Source organism: Ostrinia nubilalis, chromosome 29 (assembly GCF_963855985.1).
Source record: "Ostrinia nubilalis chromosome 29, ilOstNubi1.1, whole genome shotgun sequence".
Taxonomy (NCBI): domain Eukaryota; kingdom Metazoa; phylum Arthropoda; class Insecta; order Lepidoptera; family Crambidae; genus Ostrinia; species Ostrinia nubilalis.
Genome location: NC_087116.1, coordinates 3,252,078 through 3,269,487, shown reverse-complemented (window position 1 = coordinate 3,269,487; position 17,410 = coordinate 3,252,078). Strand labels below are relative to the sequence as shown.

The 17,410-nt window shown below is 38.1% G+C and overlaps 1 protein-coding gene across 4 annotated transcripts in view; it reads right to left on the bottom strand.

The window, feature by feature from the left end:
* Positions 1–6,670: 6,670 nt before the first annotated feature.
* Positions 6,671–17,410, bottom strand: part of LOC135085659 (uncharacterized) — a 354,394-nt gene continuing 343,654 nt past the window's right edge. For 3 of the 4 annotated variants that reach the window (XM_063980439.1, XM_063980442.1, XM_063980440.1), the window contains 6 exons: positions 17,021–17,137; positions 13,631–13,768; positions 12,269–12,454; positions 9,570–9,614; positions 8,268–8,383; positions 6,671–7,993 (listed from right to left, as the gene is read on the bottom strand). In XM_063980439.1, coding sequence (XP_063836509.1) covers positions 7,442–7,993; positions 8,268–8,383; positions 9,570–9,614; positions 12,269–12,454; positions 13,631–13,768; positions 17,021–17,137 — 1,154 coding nt within the window. In that variant the 3' untranslated portion in view covers positions 6,671–7,441. The remainder of the gene's footprint in view (positions 7,994–8,267; positions 8,384–9,569; positions 9,615–12,268; positions 12,455–13,630; positions 13,769–17,020; positions 17,138–17,410) is intronic. The other variant, XM_063980441.1, reaches the window with a different exon arrangement.

Genomic DNA, 17,410 nt, shown 5'->3' with positions numbered 1-17,410 from the left:
GAAGGGCGGTTCGATTTCAAGTGTTTAAGCAGAAGTACTTTGTAGTTGTTGTTGTTATTTGTAACTTTATACCGTTATGTCATTAAAGAGAGAGTTTGGCATCTTTGGCATTCCCCCCCCCCCCCCCCCCCCCCCTCCATGTCCTTGCCATGATCACAAATTATTGTGTTCCTACTAAATTTCTTTTAAATCGGTTCAACGATTCTTGAAATAATACCATTTTATAAAATAATTGGTCACATCATCATAACGTGATCAATTTTACGATTTGGCCACGATATAAATGCATATTAGTGTTAAATTTGACTTATTACTTATTAATCAATAAACTTATATGAGAAAAATTCAATAAAAATAAAGAAAAGATACCAATTGAAATAATTATAGTGGGTTTTTACCCGGGTGGAAACCCATCTCTAGCCATAGCCACAGACTGGTCACTCTTAGCCTTAGATTAATAAAACCTAGATGGATAGTCTTCATACAAACGCTTCGTCAAGAGTGAGGCAAAAATCTTATGTCATTAGTGTCAATTTTGTTGGGGAGTGTAGACAGTGAAGGCGATTTTCCCGAAAGTAGGGAAATTTTTAATACGTTTTTAATTATTTTATAACTAACAAAAACAAAACGCATCATGTACCTACTTACTTATTTATTGAATTCAAAGTACCTACCTAATTACAATAAGATAAATCGACTTAAAAGTCTCGATTTCATAAAAAAGGAAGTGTATTTTTACGGCGAACAATTGGGAAATAAATTTTCTTGTTACTGGTATCATTCCCGTATTTAATTTTTGAAAGCCAAATTCAAGCAAAATACGCGTCGAATCGTAGTACTTAGCTTACTTATGAAATGTAACACTGGTCACTTTCTTTAGTTTTTCTGATGTATTTAGACACCCTTACACAGCACAAACCGTCTTAATTAATTAAAAGTCGTCGGACGTGTTTACCCAATATCTGTGTGTTTACCAATTTTTCACTTTGACAGTTCATGTGACGTTTACGAGTAAGCCATTCTGGCTCACTAAAATCTGCCTCACCTTTCGTGCACTGACTATACTATCTATCTAGGTTTTATTAATCTAAGCTCTTAGCACAGCACAGGTGCTCGCTCACTGGCTTTTTCCTAATGCATCCAGTTTTGCGGGATCCCGTAATGCAATATTCTCAAAACAGGACTGGCGTGAACACACCAATGTGTTTGAAATTCGAATTTCAAATTCGAACGGATCGGTTCATTGCGGGACACTGCAAACGGGATGTTCGAATGAATGTATGTACCTATAATACATACTCGTAGGTAGGTACTAAATGGAATCCTTCAGCTGCAAAAATCGGGATGAGAAATAGCCCTTACATGCTCAAATCCGGCACGATTGACTAGAAATATTTGAACAATTCTTAACTAATCTATTAAAGTGGGCTTAAATGCTTTTGAATTTTTAATGCTTCAGTTGACTTACTTGACTTATGATGGTCCTATGTCCCCTAGATGGGGCAGAGGGCGACCACAACAGTCCTCCATCGCGTTCGATCTTGAGCTTCGCGTTTGATCTCGCTCCAAGTCTTGCCGATCTTCTTCGCCTCGTCTGCCACAGTGCGCCGCCAAGTTTGCTTGGGGCGACCGCGTGTTTGCGTTTTCCTTGGGGGTTCCAATCCAGAGCCTGCTTGGGGATGTGATCGGGATCCCTTCGGAGAGTATGGCCGATCCAGTTACCTTCGTTCGTTCGTTCGTTTCAGCCGAAAGACGTCCACTGCTGGACAAAGGCCTACCTACTTTAACATAATACTTCAACAACCACAAAGAGTAGCCTGGGGCTGGGGCTACGAAAAATTAAATGAAATTGAATAAAATGTTATATTTTTGAGAAATTAAATTATTTATTCCAAACTTTTTTAAAGTTTTTCAAACATAAAATTAGATAAGTCCTTCTTATTCACTATACGTAATTTCACAATACATATTGACAGGTTCTTAAATAAAATACTGAAGTTATTTGGGAAGTGAAATAATGCTTTAACAATAATTAATCGTTTGAAAATTACAAAAACTTAAGAAATTGAAATTTTCATAAAATCACACATCGCCGACAGGACTCTTAGCGCCATCTCTAGTTTATTATTGCCAACATTTATTGCGCAAGTCGCAAGCAACCGAGTGGTGTTCATGAGTCTACTAGGTGGCGCAGTACATGATTTTAATGCATAGAAAAAGTTACAGGTGGCACTATAACAAGATTTTGTGAATAAAGTAAAAAAAAATATAGACATTGTAAATATATTAAGGGAATTTAAACATAATATTACATACATTATGTTGTAAATAAATAAAGAGAAATTAATATTTATTTATTGCTTAGACAATTAGACAAACCTATAATAATTAAATTCTAAATAAGGTACTTAACGGAAAAGATGTCCAAAAATAATTTTAGATTATTTTATAATAACTTAGCTAAATACAAAATTAAGCATTGCTTTACATCTATAAACACCTACAAAACAAACGTATTTATATTCAAAAATATTATGCATCATTAGCATCACTATCGTAAAAATCATACAAAAAAGTGAAAATAATAATAATTGTAAAAGTGGATGAATGTGAAAAATTAAGAAAACACGCATATTCCCCATGAGGTCAATGGCTTCAATATCAAAAATAATAAATAAAATTATATTTATATTTAAAAACTAAGTCTTTGGTTTCTTTAGGCTTGATTTCCTCTTAGGCTGACGTCGTGAGAGACTGCAGCACTGCCCAAGTCTTGATCGAAAAGGCCTTCTCATAGTCCACGAGCGTCAAGCATAGTGGCAAGTTATATACTCCTAGATCTTCTGAGGGCCTAGTGCGAGTTTATATCAATCGTAAAAAAAATACATTAAATGTATGACGGATTGTACAGCGCCCCTAGCGGAAATGTTCAAGAAGTAAAATTGTCATACATTTTTCAACGCGCTCACTATAGTCCGATTTTTAATTCGACGGAATTCTGACAGCTGTCATTTTTTGACAATTCAGATGTAGTAAGCCTTTTTTACTTTGAATTAATAATAAATAATATGAAATTAAATTTCATCAAGTACAACTTTTAAGAATGAACTATTGTTTGTTTTGTGAATTAAATGTTCACTAATTATTATGTACATTTTAGAGACTAAATAGAAAAAAACGTGTTTTTAACACAGAAAAACGACATACTTATTAACATAAACGAAAATATGTATTGATCATCAATCATCATTATCGTCATCTTAATCAACTTGGATTATAAAATTGGCATCTTGTTAAATTGATTATTTTATGAAGCTAAATTTTATTAACAAAAGGATTTTCATAAAAAAGGTTTGTAACCCATGGATTATTGGCCAGGGAGTCCAGTAATAGAAAAATAATTTCCCAATTTTTTTTGTAACTTCAATAATATGATAATGAAAATTCAAATGACCATTTTGAAAGGATCAGTACATTTTTAAGCCTTAGTTTTTCAAGTGAAACCTTAAATTCAAGAGAGGATTATTTTTTAATTTGTGAAAATGCTCTCCATTCTTAGTGGGAATGTTTCAATGTTGACAACACTTCTGAAATGTCAAAATTCCGTCGAATTAAAAATCAGAGTTTAGGTGAGAAACTCACACTCAGCCCACCTGTCTATACCAAAGCGGATAATGTGTTCGATTTATTTCATCATCATCATTATCATCATTTCGATCTCAGCCCACTGTATAACCTGCCGCAGTGTATGGATGTGGTCTATATTGAAGACCACACGGGAAAAACAATGAATATCACCTTTTTTGTGAAATTTACTTTTTAATGCCATCTGTTAGCTTTTAGGGAAACATTCTATTTCAAAAATTAGAATTGGGTAAAATCGTCGTGGTCAATTGTAATACATAGTTCAATTTGTTTTTGTTTGTCCATGGCAAGAAACGGTTATATTATGGACCATAACTTAAAACTTATTTAAACAAATCGAGTTTTAGAAGTACAGGCAAAGCATATGTTAACACAGTAATAAGTTGTTTCAATATCTCACATAAAAGAGTCTAAAATGAAAGAAATATAGATTTTCAAACTACCTTTAAAACTGTTTTTCTCTTAATTGTAGTTTTTTGACATTCTTTGTTTTTCCCGTGTGGTCTTCAATATGGTACTATAACCTTGACCTATGACGTCGTCGACGACGTGACGTCGGTCACCGACTTCAGTACCTCTAGCATGAACAACTTTCGTCTTCGAATCGTTTGCGTATTCGACAAAATTAGATACCCAACCTTCGAATTAAACGTTAACGTGACAATTTTGATTCTCAAAATAAGTTTCATGCAACCATTTCTCATACTAAGTTCACTTTACGGTACGTTCACAAGGGCGCTGTTGTAGTTTTCGTACTAAATCTTTTGATGGCGATTGGAATACGCAAACGATTCGAACTCGAAAGGTTTTCGTGCTAGCCGTACAGCATAAGAGGAAAACAAGCCTTAGTTTTTGGCCGGCAGCAGGCAGGTAAATTACTTCATCATCATCATCATTTGATCTCCACCACAGAAGCACAACCCTCTTTAACCTACCAACGAAAATGGAGGATTTGGTCTACACTCCCCACGTTGTCAGCACGCAGTCTTTTTATTCAGAAAATTATTGCAACATCTAAATAGGGATGTTATGGATATTAGTTTCGGTTATGGATACGGTTACGGATATAGGAATAATATTATACCGGTTTCGGTTACGGTTACGGATATTTTTTATTTCGGATATCCGAAAGTTTCGCTTACGGTTACGGATATCTGTGCTTTAGAATGTAATTTGCAATAGTTGTCTAACACGGTTCATTCCCATGAATGTGGCCATCCACACACTACATCGAATAAAAAGTAAAAAATTAATCAAAAATGATACTAGATGGCATTATGAAGGTAAATCAGGCTGTTATGCCTTTACATTATACAGGGTGTTTCTTGTAAGGTGTCAAGCCGAAGGCAGGTGATAGGTGAGGACTAGACCTATCGATTTCACCCCCATGTATGTTCTACGATTTTTCGTAGTTTAGAAGTTATCGTTAATTTTGTGATTTTTTCAAAATTCATGACCTAGTGGCTTAATTTTTTTTTTATCTTTTTTTTGGGTTGACTTTTCTCAGATTTCTTTTTGTTGACAGATTCCCTATTAGTTGCAGATATTTGAAAAAAATAATCACCTTCCTATCTTTGATGCAAGATACAAAATTTTTGCTAGAAACATAAAAAATATGCTTTTAGCAGATCATTCTAAAATTTTCAACTGAAATGTATGAGAAAAAAAAAAGAATTTCCATAGGTCCAAAATAATTTAAAAAACTGCGCAGTTTTCTGAACTTTCATAATAACACAAAAAAACATGTACTTAATAGGCCATTATTTTCTGTAATCGCTCTACTAAAGTAGTAAGTCGGAGATTCCGTTACATGTTTTTGACTTTCTTAGGACTAACTAATGTTTGCAATCCACTAAGTGTACGTTACGTAGAACACGTTTAGAGACAATAACTGAACAGAACATTTTTTATCCACAACGAGGAAGCTCTTGCCCTTCATCTGACCTGATGCAAAAATTGGAAACTGCTGGATGATCAGCGAGCTTCACCCGGAATCCTAAACCACAGAGGAATTGGCTGTCCTAAATAGGTAGTCTTATCACTAGACCACAGTGGTGATTGTTACTTTACGATTAAATTTGATATACCTACCTATTAGAATGTGAAAGGAAAGAGAAAGAGTTTTTGTGTGTGTGTGTGTGTGTGAGAGAGAGAGAGTGTGTGTGTGTGTGTGTGCGTGTGTGTGTGTGTGTGTGTGTCTGTGTGTGTGTGAGAGAGAGAGAGAGAGAGAGAGAGAGCAAAAAAGGGTGTAATGATTTAATTTAAAGTAAATGTCCGTCGCTGACCTGAATGCACATTCGACAACGACGCAAAACAATTATTCGTATATTTACAAAAGCTTCTTGCATTCTAATATGGTTTATCATCAAAATTTTCATATTCCCTTTTGTATACCACATGAAGAGCAAGAGCTTCCACGTTGTGGATAAAAAAAACTTTTCAGTTATTGTCTCTAAATGTGTTCTACATAACGTAAACTTAGGGGATTGCAAATATTACTAAGTCTTAAGAAAGTCAAAAACATGTAACGGAATCTCCGACTTACCACTTTAGTGGAGCGATTACAGAAAATAATGGCCTATTAAGTACATGTTTTTTTGTGTTATTATGAAAGTTTAGAAAACTGCGCAGTTTTTAAAATTATTTTGGACCTATAGAAATTCTTTTTTTTTCTCATACATTTCAATTGAAAATTTTAGAATGTTCTGCTAAAAGCATATTTTTTATGTTTCTAGCAAAAATTTTGTATCTTGCATCAAAAATAGGAAGGTGATTATTTTTTTCAAATATCTGCAACTAATAGGGAATCTGTCAACAAAAAGAAATCTGAGAAAAGTCAACCCAAAAAAAAGATAAAAAAAAAATTAAGCCACTAGGTCATGAAATTTGAAAAAATCACAAAATTAACGATAACTTCTAAACTACGAAAAATCGTTGAACATACATGGGGGTGAAATCGATAGGTCTAGTCCTCACCTATCACCTGCCTTCGGCTTGACACCTTACAAGAAACACCCTGTATAATGCTATACATACACAAAACAATTTAAACTGCCTACATCCGAAACTATCCGAAACTTTTGAATCGGTTACGGTTTCGGGTATTTTTTTATTTCGGATATCCGAAAGTTTAGGTTATAGTTACAGATATCCGAAAGTTTCGGTTACGGTTACGGATATTCGAAAGTTTCGGTTACGGTTACGGATATCCATAACATCCCTGATCTAAAGGATGAAGCACACCAATCAAGCCGGAAGCGGATCGTAACCGTATCGACTTTAGACGGTCAGTATTCTTTGTATGAGACTCCATAGTCCCTACGTACTGTAACGCACACTTATCCGCACCGTAATGTAAACGCCTCACCTTGCGGCGAAAGACGATACGGTGTTGATCCCTTTCCGGGTTTATAAGTGTGCTATGACCGTGCTATTCCGGGTTGAATAGTGATAGGTTCGGCTGTTGACTGTAGAATATTTTTAAACTCTTTAAGAGCACACTAATACAAATAAATAGTAAAAATAAAGGCAAAAAAACTCATTTGACTGAAAAGGACTTATGATATGAGTAGTTTTATTCTAAAAGGATGCCAATGACTTCATTTTCATCCTGTAAGGTCATAGAACACTTATCAACGCGAGGCGAGGCGTTTATGTACATTACGGTGCGGATAAGTGAGCGTTGCAGTACGGAGTTTCATACAAAGAATACTGACCGCCTCGAGTTTATACGGTTACGAACCGCTTCCGGCTTGATAAATGTGTTTCCTCCTTTACAATACCTTATTGAAATAATTTATTTGTGTCGTCCTAACTCACAATAACTAGGTTCCACGTACACATCGTTTGTGACATTTGCATAAGTTGTATTTGGAACTACTTCAGAATACCCATCATTTCTTGCTTTCCCGTATTTTGTATCTTTATTCACATTAACATAGTTGTTATGTACAACTGCGGCATAGTTATCTTCCTTTTGGATTTGTTTATGAGCCACGGGTTTTTTAGAAGGGCCTGTGTGACTAATTTCAGCATAGGTCAGCTCGGCAGAGTTTACATATTTGGATGATTCCTGCTGTTTTCTAAGGCTTTTCGGGAGCACTTTGGTGTATAGTTCATTTATTCTTGAACGTTTTGGTACTGGTTTTGAATAGAGTTCTTCAACGTTGCTGGGAGTGTAGGGAAGAGCGTAAGTGTCGTTCTCTGGACGGGACGTAGCGTACGGGGATTCCTGTAAGTCTATGGGGGCGAGGTAAGTCTGCTCCAGTTTAGGTCCTTGTGGGAACGGAGGCGTTGGCTCCTGTGGCTCATTTGTGAAGCTCTCGTAGTTCACACTGGCTCGTTGCACCTGAAAATGTAATTACAAGAACAGTAAGTAAAATCTATACTTTTTTCACTTATAAAGCTGAAGAGTTTGATTGGTTGAACGCGCTAATCTAAGGACCTACTGGTCCGACTTGAAAAAATATTTTTATGTTGGATAGCCCATTTATAGAAGAAGGCTTAAGGTTGTAAATGTTACGGATAATTATAAAGCTTTTTCTAAAACACCAAATTTTAATCTCATTTCCATTAATAAATATGTGGGTTTTGTTAGTATTAAAACAATATTGTATATTTACCATTGCCTCTTCACGTTTGCCTTTCCTGAAAGCTCTCACTGTAGCTGTGATCACAATGAGTAACATTAAAACTCCACCACCTAGAGCCACCCACATCCATTCCGCTTTTAGAAAAGCTAAAAAAATAATTATGGATTACCAATAATGTTGTTAAATGTTGTTGCTGATGTAAGGACGAAGCACACATATCAAAACGGAAAGGGATCAACACCGTATCGCGTTTCGTGGGCTGTCGTTTACGTTGCAGTACGGAGTTTCATACAAAAAATAATGACTGCCTCGAGTTGATACAGTTACGATCCGCTCCCGGGTTTGTTAAGTGTGCTGTGACCTTCATGAAGAAGTTAAATGCGATGCCATGTTTAATTTGTTCTGCAAAATCTTCCAAAATAAGTAGTTCAAATCAATGCTATTTTGCAACGAAAACAAGACTAGATCTTCTTCTTGTGTCGAAATCAAACCTACACAGTGTCAGCTCAAAACTCCAAAGAGAGATGCACGTTATGGAGTGAGAGAGTTGATCTTCCCTGCTCTTTTGTCCCTATGTCTGAGAGTCCGACGGTCTGGTACGAAAGCGGGGAGATGTGCGGGTGAATGTGAGGGCGAGTCGCATTCCAGCCAGGTACGCAGTCAGCTCGATCGGGTTGTAACTTAGCTCTTTCAAAGCCCGGTCTGTGAGCACGTAGAATTTTGTCCAATGACCCCAAGCTACCCATCCTTATCGCTCGCGCGTAGGTAATTATATTGCTGTCGCGACTGTGCGACGGCCGTCCGCAGTGAGTGTGCGAGCGCGACAGCAACCTAATTACGCGCGAGCGATAAGGATGGGTAGCTTGGGGTCATTGGACAAAATTCTACGTGCTCACAGACCAGACTATACCCTGCGTCATCTAGTATATTTATCTAATTTAATTATTATTATTGACGGGATTGCTACCATGTGCCTTAATTTTGAGTTTCCGATATTTCTGCACTGTTCCAAGCAAGGTAGACCGATATGTTTGCCCATAACATCTCATCTCACCCGCAAGTTTCCTTCCTTTCGCTTGGAACAGTGCAGAAATATCGGAAATTCAAACTTAAGGTACATGGTAGCAATCCCGTCAGTACCTAATAATAATTATGTTAGTGATCATGAAAATTTAAAACAATATAAAATATTAAAAGATAAGTGAGACTTTCTATTACAAACGCAATTTTACTGGTTAATCGAGCAGAAATTATTATATGAATAAAACAATCATTGTAGATATTAAAAAGCAGCCTTATTTCTTCAAAAATACGAGTATGTAGGGTAGGTACCTAAAATTGTATTGTTTAGATCAGGATTTCCCTCGGGTTCAAAGTCTGAAAACAAAGAAATATTGATAAATAAATAAATAATAAATGTAGGTAATGTTGAACCGCTGTCGCAACTAAAATAATCGTAATATTGTAACACCTAATGATGTAAACCCATTTTCGCAAAATTTATACTTCTATACTAATATTATACATGCGAAAAGTAACTCTGTCTGTCTGTCTCTCTTTCACGCCTAAACCACTGAACCGATTTTTATGAAATTTGGCATAGAGATAGTTTGAGTCCCGAGAAAGGACATAGGATAGTTTTTATCCCGGTTTTTGAAACAGGGACGCGCGCGATAAAGTTTTTCTGTGACAGACAAAATTCTACGCAGGCGAAGCCGCGGGCGGAAAGCTAGTAAGAGTAAGTATATAAACTGTATAGTAAACGTGGATTTCTTTTGTCTGACGAATTTTGTCATGAGGTGACACATCAAGTCTTCCAGTGACTTGACCCACTTTTAACTTGGTCCACGGGCCAAGTCGCTGGTTTGAATTTTTAATTAGTTTTTCTTTTTAAATAGTTCACATCAGAACTGTATCGGTTTAAATTTACATATGGCCGATTTTTAAATCGTCAGAATAATATCTTGTAACTTTAGATTTAACTTGCCATTTTGACATAATATTTCCCACACTGAAACTGTCAATGTGCCAAACTTATACTCCAGTTAAAAATATTAACCGACGATTTAAAAATCTGCCCATAGTATACGAAACGTCAGAATCAATCACGACGCGACACAACCCTCTAGTTTAAAAAAAACGATACCTTATTAAATCTATGAAACCGATTTCACTCTGATGCGTCACGACACAACACAACACATGAGACCAATATAAATCCGCCTTTTTTTATTCACAACGAGGAAGCTCTTGGCCTGTATCCAGTAGCGGCGTAAGGGGGGGGCGGTGGGGGCGGTCCGCCCCGGGTGCCAAGCATCAGGGGGTGACAAAAGTCGCGTAGATTAGTACTCACTGATGCATCTGCATGACAAAGATCATGATACGGGGGGGTACGATTGGTATCATTATAGCTGATTCGTTCATCTTTCATCTTCGAATTCTGGGGGCCACCAGACCTGACCATTCTGGGGTGCCATAGTCCCGAGCATGGGGGGGGGGGGGTGATCGCCCCGGGTGCCAAGCCATGCTACGCCGCCACTGCCTGTATCTCACCTGATGGTAAGTGATGATCAGGCCGAAGGTGGAAGCGAGCTTCACCCGGAATTGGCTATCTTACCTCTAACTGCCGGAACACAACAATGCTGTTAACATTGTTGTCATGGCGACATACTAAAGTAAAATGGTGGAAGTGGCCTTTTTTATGTGACAGGAGGCAAACGAGCAGACGGATCACCTGTGTATCTACCATGAGTTTACGTTAGGTGTGCTCGCTAGCGAATACGTCAAAAATCTCTATGAAGATTTTGTTTCTTGAAAGTAGCCGCTAGGGGCGCTGCACAATATGTCATACAATTAATGTCATTTTTTTTACGCAGTCGCTAGCGAGCACACCTAACGTAAACTCATGGTAAGCACACTGATGGTAAGTGATTACCGTCGCCCATAGACACCCGCAGACCCAGGGGCGTTACAGGCCTTTACTGTGTCTAGCCCCAAAACTGCACACACTGTCGTCACATCATCATCATCAACATCAGGTCATTTAACCGCCTCTGTGGTCTAGTGGTAAGACCACCTGCTTCAGACGCAGAGGTCCCGGGTTCGATTCCCAGTGGGGGCAGATTTTTCTGTTCGGTTTGGTTGGTGGTAGGGCTTGTTCTAAGTCCGCCTGGCTAGCTACCACCATCTTACCTAAGTCTGTCGGCATAACAACAATGTTAACAGCATTGTTGTGTTCCGGCAGTTAGAGGTAAGATAGCCAGTTCCTCCGTGGTTGAGGATTCCGGGTAAAGCTCGCGTCCACCTTCGGCCTGATCATCACTAACCGTCAGGTGAGATACAGGCAAAGAGCTTCCTCGTTGTGGATAAAAAAAAATTTGGTCTGATCAGCCGGGTTAGGATGCCATGATAAAATCTTATCGGCGATTGTAGACGACAAATTTATGGGCTTATCACGTAAAATCGATAAAATGCCTGGATAAAGGACGTAGCACATTTATCAATCCGGAAAGGGATCACAACCGTATACTGCAACGCACACTTATCCGCACCGTAACGTAAACGCCTCGCCTCGCAATTGACAGCCCGCGAAAGGCGATAGGGTGTTGATCCCTTTCCGAGTTGTTAAAACCGTGCGTGGTTAAGTGAAGGCCTATTCAAACCTGAGCGATATTCGCTGCCGCTGTGGGTAGAGGTACATACCGCGCGGGTTTCGCTCAGGTATTTAGTATCAAGTAATCAAGTACCGCGGCTAGAGCAACCTGAGCGATATTCGCTGCCGCTGTGGGTAGAGGTACATACTACGCGGGTTTCGTTCAGGTATTTAGTATCAAGTACCGCTGCTAGAGCGGTTTTCTCTGCCGCAGACGGTAGCGAATACCGCTTAGGTCTGAATAGGCATTGAAGCAGCAAATCGGACGCACAGCGTTGAATTGAGCTCTGTGATTGGTTCGTGTGTGTGTGACCCTGTGCTGTGAGTTAAATACGGGCGTAAGTCTTCTATGAGCTTAAAAGTATTTCGTTTAACTTACCAGGGTTCTTCCTTTTCAATATCAGAAGCTTACTCGTACTGGGTTTTTCGTCACTGGCGTTTCCAAATATTAGGCATTTAACTTCTACATCTGTGCTCGTAAAGTTCATTTCCAAATATCCAGAATAACTATTTCGGTGGTTGATTTTTTCATTTTCTTTCACCACCGGTACTTCAACTTCTTGTCCTAAGGTTTTATTTTATTTATTCACTATGTACACATTTACAGGTTAAGTCAAATTGATCGAGTTAATTGCGCACCTGGCAGCTGTGACGTCACATCGACCGTCAGTGCGAGGGAGAGTTGCATTCTAGTGAGGTGCGCAGTTAACTCGATCGGATTCTACCACTAGACTAGGGATGTTAATGGATATGTAGTTTCGGTTATGGATACGGTTACGGATATATACAGGGTGGAATTTTGTAATGCCACCTGGAGGGAAAGTACCCTTAATACTGCAGATAGAAAATTTTGCTGAAAGAAAACATTCCTTTATTTTTGAAAAGAAAGAGAACTGCATTCATAGATTTTCGAAAAAAATTCGAAAATTTACTAACATACCATACAATTTTCTGTACATACTTAAAATAATACATTGATTTATCAAGTTTGTTAGAGAGATTTCATCCTTATACTTGACCCTAACGATCGATGCAATAAAAATACAGGGTGTAATTTTTAACAGATTTTAGTTGGTTCGATTCCCGGGTATGGCAAGCTAATTTTTAGAAATCATTGAATGCAGTTCTATTTCTTTTCAAAAATAAAGGAATGTTTTCTTTGAGAAAATTTTTCTCTTTTTTTTTTTTTTTTTTTTTTTCTACAATATTAAAAGTACTTTCCCTCCAGGTGGCATTACAAAATTCCACCCTGTATAAGAAAAATTCCCCTTTCGGGGGCCCCCACCTCGCCGAAGTCGAAAACCTAGGATAGTCTTAATGGGCAACAAAATAAATGAATGAAGCCATTAAAACAAAAAACCTTTTGTAGGAATTATTTCCGATTTCATATTTTTTCGTGTTTTATTCTACTGGCCTATAAGGCATACATTTACTAACCATAATATGGATCATTGTTGTCTTAAAATAAATAAATTGAATTGAATTAGTAAAGACAAAACTTGTTAGATATTAGTAAAGGTAGTGTATTAGTAAACTTAAAACGATACCCAACAACATACCACGGGACTATTCCCACCTCTCGTTCCCACCGCTGCAACTCCTGTGTAGCCAGGATCTACAGCTTGACCGCCAATAAAATCCAACCAGTGAAGGACAAGTTCGTCCCGGGGGAAAGTTAAACTGTCATTGGACCCACAACGAAATTAATCAGAAGAACATAATAGAAGTTCGAACCACATACCAGGAGTGATAAGTTTAATAATACATTTTTTTGCATCAATTTTTGTGTCGTAGCAACTAAAGCACAGTTTTTCGCCATTTGTGAAACTAGACGCTTTATCGCCATTTTTTTTAATGTTCAATATTGTTGTAGATTCACCTGAAATCAAAAATAATCATTTTACTTCATTTTTCTAGCTACTCTCTCCTCCTCTCTAACAATTAGAGCCCTTTCCCACGACAATCCAGTTTTGAGGGATCCAGTAAAGCTGGATCCAAAACTGGACTGATACGGTTAAGTGCGATCTCTTCCCGGGTTTATAAATGTGCGACGACCTTTGTTAAACTGTCATTGGACCCGCAACGAAGTTAATCAGAAGAACATATCCCAATCCCAACTAATATTATAAATGCGAAAGTAACTCTGTCTGTCTGTCTGTCTGTCTGTCTGTCTGTTACGCTTTCCCGCTTAAACCTCGCAACCGATTTTGATGAAATTTGGCATAGAGATAGTTTGAGTCCCGGGAAAGAACATAGGATAGTTTTTATCCCGGTTTTTGAAACAGGGACGCGCGCGATAAAGTTTTTCTGTGACAGACAAAATTCCACGCGGGCGAAGCCGCGTGCGGAAAGCTAGTAATATAAATATCTCTACAAATACAAAAATTACAGGGCCCTAAAGTTGCGCGCCATTTTGATCGGTGTAGTCACGACACTCGCGACAGTCATTCGGAGTACAAACAGTAATTACCCCTGGTCCAGTGCTGTTGACAGATCCAATAGACATGTTGACACCACCAATCAATTGACGTACTTTTTAAAACTGTCAAAACGAAACTCTCCCATAGATTTTGTATGGCACTACAAGCAAGTGACGTCACTATTTTGTCAACTCAATCAAACTATTTTTTTCAATTACAATGCGAAAAAAAAATCGTAATTTACAGGTAATTAAGACCAGAATGAAGGGTCTTTTTTTAAAAGTTGTGGTTTCGAATTATTGAGGTATGGTGTCAAACTGTCTATTGTTTATATTTATTAAACTAGCGTTTTACAATGTTAAAGGATAGATCTTTATTACTAAAAGTGAAATTAAGCTGTCCGCTTCAGTTTTGTATTGATTATCCACGTCGAAAGTCATAATAAAATCTTCGCGCGAAAATTTCCGCAAGTCAATTCCACGTTTGTGTGGCCAATCAAGTCAATATTAATAATAAAAATGTGCTCAAATGATAAAAAGTTTTGAGTAATAAGGTTATAGTAAAAATGAAAAACTTAAAACATTAAAAATTAAAAGTATCAGATATCGTCTAACAACACGTGTGTTGTCAAGGCTCACAACTAAAATAGCGCCCTACGTAATATGACGTTTCAAGTCCCTCACTTTTCTTGCGCTTGCTTAAATAAGCTAGCTAGGATAGATAAATATCTAGGCTTTATTAATAATCTGTATGAACACAATAAAAACTTCCTATTATTCAAATCAAACCTACATAAATGGCTTCCTAATTACGCTTGTAAAACTTACTTTGCTTTGTGAATACGAAAAAATTTGCACAAACACTAAAAAATATGAGACACTTCATGTTAATAATGAGCTCACAATAATAATTCTATGTGATACTATAACATACAGCTTTTGGGTCGTGTAAGGAAATAAATGTTGTTCTGACGCATAGTGTCGATGGGGCGACCATAATATGCAATGCATTAGGACATAAATAAACCTCTGTGGTCTAGTGGTAAGACCACCTACTTCAGACGCAGAGGTCCCGGGTTCGATTCCCAGTGGGGGCAGACTTTTCTGTTCGGTTTGGTTGCTGGTAGGGCTTGTTCTAAGTCCGCCTGGCTAGCTACCACCATCTTACCTAAGTCTGTCGCCATAACAACAATGTTAACAGCATTGTTGTGTTTGGCAGTTAGAGGCAGGATAGCCAGTTCCTCCGTGGTTGAGGATTCCGGGTGAAGCTCGCGTCCACCTTCGGCCTGATCATCACTTACCGTCAGGTGAGATACAGGCAAAAAGCTTCGTCGTTGTGGATAAAAAGGCATCTACTTAGCATTGTAGGTAAATGACTTTTTTTGCGTGGGCAGGCCTCCTACTAGGTGGACCGACGATCTGGTAAAGGTCGCAGGAAGAGTCTGGATGCGGGCAGCGCAGGACCGTGCACCGTGGAAAACCTTGGTGGAGGCCTTTGTCCAGCAGTGGACGTCATTTGGCTGAAACGAACAAACGAACGACTTTTTTTGGTCGTAATGTCTATTTTACAAACATCTTATTTCTTCGACACGCTGCTATAATCTACGACGTCGACAAAAGAAAGAGTTTATCCGAAAAAACACAGAAAGCGTGGTTACAACAATATATAACACATTGTTGTGGTTAAAACTCAATAATTTACCTCCTGAATTTAAAAAGGAAAATCGATGGATATAATTATCTAGTAATACCGACCTTCCTGTTAAAATTGTTGATGTGAAACGACCATGTCACAGTGGATTTCTAAACTATTATTATAAACATACAAACCCGGGGCTGGGTCCCAAAAAATGCTTGCCACAGCCGTGAATAAACCAACTTAAGTTAAAAATTACACCCTGTATTTTTATTGCATTGAACGTTAGGGTTAAGTTTATAATGAAATCTCTCTAAAAACTTGATAAATCAAATAAAAAGAATTTTAGATTATTTTAATTATTTACAGTACGACTAGCACGAAAAACTTTCGAGTTCGAATCGTTTGCGTATTAGAATCGCCATAAAAAGATTTAGCACAAAAACTACAACAGCGCCCTTGTGAACGTGTCGTAAAGTGAACTTAGTATGAGAAATGGTTGCACGAAACTTATTTTGAGAATCAAAATAAAATTGTCACGTTATCGTTTAATTCGAAGGTTGAGTATCCAATTTTGTCGAATACGCAAACGATTCGAAGACGAAAGTTGTTTATGCAAGAGGTACTGAAAACTGTATGGTGGTTGGGAGCATACGCTGACAAACTTTCAGCTTTTATACAATGACGTAGATCTGGCGTTCACTAGCTCTTAGTCTATAACTACTTATCGGCCGACTAAAAGTCGGTGGTCTTAATGTGTGTAATGTGTTTTAAGTTTTAAATTAGAATTTCGAATTCGAACGGAGGGCGTAGTGTGGCTTTACATGGTGAGCGCGTAAAAAAAATACACTAAATGTGTGACGGATTGTACAGCTCCCTAGCGGAAACTTCAAGAACTAAAATTGACATATATTTTTTTAACGCGCTCACTAGTGAGGATGTTTGATGTAAACTCACACTAGGCCCTCTGTAGTCTGCGCTTGTGCGCAATTGTTTTCATACGACAGTCCAGTTTAGCGGGACCCGGTAATACAGGATGCAGGATAAGCTGGATTGCCCTGGAAACGAGCCGTAACCTTTTGAGGGTGCGCCGGATGCAGGAGCGGTCTTGGTTGATGACTTCGAAGGAGTTGTGTTAGAAGTTGCTTTTTGAGTCTGCTTGGTAGTGATAGGGGTTGATACCGTTGTAGTAGCTGTAACAATGACAATATGTTACGAAAAAGACCTTGTCTGTATGCACAAATAACATAATACCACAAGAAGCTAAGGTCCTAATGTGTCACCATCTAAAGCCTGGTCCGTGAGCACGTAGAATTTTGTCCAATGACCCCAAGCTACCTATCCTTATCGCTCGCGCGTAATTATATTGCTGTCGCGACTGTGCGACGGGCGCCCGCAGTGAGTGTGCGAGCGCGACAGCAACATAATTACGCGCGAGCGATAAGGATGGGTAGCTTGGGGTCATT